The 2,500-nt window shown below is 39.4% G+C and overlaps 1 protein-coding gene across 5 annotated transcripts in view; it reads right to left on the bottom strand.

Moving 5' to 3' along the window:
- The window catches only part of LOC107552931 (histone acetyltransferase KAT6B-like), a 57,585-nt gene that overhangs the window by 17,169 nt on the left and 37,916 nt on the right, over positions 1-2,500 (bottom strand). For all 5 annotated transcript variants that reach the window (XM_016234971.1, XM_016234966.1, XM_016234969.1 and 2 more), the window contains exon 3: positions 2,291-2,399. In XM_016234971.1, the coding sequence (XP_016090457.1) occupies positions 2,291-2,399 (109 nt within the window). The remainder of the gene's footprint in view (positions 1-2,290; positions 2,400-2,500) is intronic.

Raw genomic sequence — 2,500 nt, 5'->3', positions numbered from 1 at the left:
ATGATAAAAGACATGCAGATAAATGCAGATGGACAACAAACTAGTGCTGGACGGTATACCGGTTCATACCGAATACCGGTGTTTATTTTTGTTATGATATGAATTTTTAAAATACCGCAATACCGGTGTGTCGCTTAAACAACGTTCGGAACGACACTGTTTGAAAGGGGTCACTTTTCACTGTTGCACTGTGGTGAGGGCACAGCTGTATGTGTTACTAAGCCTGAAAGTTCAGAAACTGAAGCTGTAGAACTAATAGAACGTGATGACACAGAAGAACTCATCCACAATATCCACACTGACCGCCACAAATATCCACCGCCCCCTGCCATTAGCTCTCAGACACACACGAGTGTGACTTTAGCACTAGAATTAGCAACTTTCAGAACCTTTTAGCTGCTTTTCTCCCCATAGAATATTCATACTGACAAACGTAGCGACTTTTTTGGATAAACCTTAGCTATGGTTCAGTTGGAAGATTTCGCCAGTGCTGTCCCACGAAAGCGAGGTCTGACTTTCCCGGAGAAGTGTCGCCTCTCTCGGCATCTGTTCTGTGCAGTGAGCGGCAGAGAAGCAGCGCATTCAGTTTGCCGGACCCGCAGCCGACTCGTCAATAAATGAGAACAAAACAGCTTTTCCTAGCACCTGTCGCTTACAGATTGTTTGGAATTATAAATATGAGCATAGTTCGTCTGTTAATATCACATGCACTTTTTTGTTTGTTGTTTTTTTTAGTTTGTTACTCAGATGCAGGCAGTGCGCTGCATGAGACAAAAAAGTAATATAGCCAAAACAACCACATAGTTGCTCTTCAGTGTAGATGCATGTTGATTTTATCAGACGATGCCGCGATTATAAATGAGAGTGACTCCTGGTTAACGTATTAAAAGGGGTCGTGTTTAGTCACTATTTAGTGTGGTATTTTTTGACAATATTCACTCATCGTGACAGTAAAATAGGGCATTCTAAGTCAATATACTGCAGTATTTCCTCTCTCAATCAGTAGAAAATATGGTTAACACCCAGTCATGCATGAAAAAAACGTCATGTACCGTGAAACCGGTATAATTTTTAAAAATACCGTGATATACATTTTTGGTCATACTGCCCAGCACTACAACAAACACAATTGCGCATCGGTCTCATACAAGATACTAAAAGCATATTGTGGTCAAAACTCAAAATCCATTGCAAATTGAGTTCAGATTTGTTTTTCCTAATTGTGCATGCACAATGTGTGGAAATTCAAATACTTAAAAACAGAATGCATATTTTGAGTTTGCATTTTCCTTTTGGATCCTGGCTGATTAATAAAGGGCATTTCCTGTTCTTAGACTGCACACATGCACTTATCTGCCCCATGCACTCACATAGACTAACCAACACCTGATGTAATATATACCTTGTCTAAATACCCACACTTGCGGTCTTGGCCACTTGAGCGCGTGTGCGCGACAGGAAGTAAGTGCGCAAGACTGTCCCAGGTCTTAAAAACGGCAAAGAACCACACTATCTCGAATACCGCTCCAGATCGCTATTCAAGGCTTAGCGTATCCCATCATGCATCATGTTCTCTAAATAAATCGTGAGACTTTTTGCCGAGATCTTGCGAGAGGTCATGGAAACCACTCCAATGCAAGTTAAATATTGATATAATAATTAAATATTACATATAATTTGGAAGAAAAACAGTGTTTTTACGTTTTATTGGTGCAAAGATGAGTAGTGGTGATATTTATTTTGTACAACATTTGCAACTGCTTTTTATCACTTAATTAGAAGCACCACAAATTAAAATTATGTCATGTTATAGGGACTACTGAACAGACATTTAGAAGTTGATTTTAAAATGCAAAGTATTTAAAATTAAAATAAAGCTATGTAAACACTTGCATTTTTACAACACTATAAGTGTGTCCCATCAGGTAATGAAAAGTTTGACACACACTTGTGGTCTTCATCCTCACTTGAACACTTGGGCCAAATACAGGAAATACGTCATATAAGTGTTCAAGTGGTCAAGTGCAAAGACCGCAAGTGTGTAAGTGTGCAAGACCGCAATTTTTTAACAATATTTCAACATGACCGACAGTTATAAGCAGGTGTCCAAACAAAAATAGCTGGTTTGATTACAGCTAAATGGTTAGTTACAAAGTTTGATTCACACTTCAGCCAATAACATTCCTAGTTATATGATAACTTGCTTTCGGCTATTTGGCACAGACGTTCAGATGATGCACTGCTCATATATAACCACTGTTTAGGTTGAGAGTTCAAACATGGATCTTACCGCTACTCCCACAGTCAGCACAGGACAGCAGCTCCTCTGGCCTCTTGTCTCGATTGGACTCCTTTGTGCCCAAACAGAAGCTGCATATGGGTATGGGATCAGCACGTGGCTAGAGAGAGAGAGAGAGAGAGAGAGAGAGAGAGAGAGAGAGAGAGAGTGTTTTTAAGTGATATAATAAATAAATATGAATATAAATGGCAATATTTCTCT

The sequence above is a fragment of the Sinocyclocheilus grahami genome, unplaced genomic scaffold (genome assembly GCF_001515645.1).
Source record: "Sinocyclocheilus grahami isolate Dianchi unplaced genomic scaffold, SAMN03320097.WGS_v1.1 scaffold461.1, whole genome shotgun sequence".
NCBI lineage: Eukaryota > Metazoa > Chordata > Actinopteri > Cypriniformes > Cyprinidae > Sinocyclocheilus > Sinocyclocheilus grahami.
The sequence above is the reverse complement of the archived record's forward strand: the minus strand, read 5'-3'. Positions and strand labels throughout refer to the sequence as shown.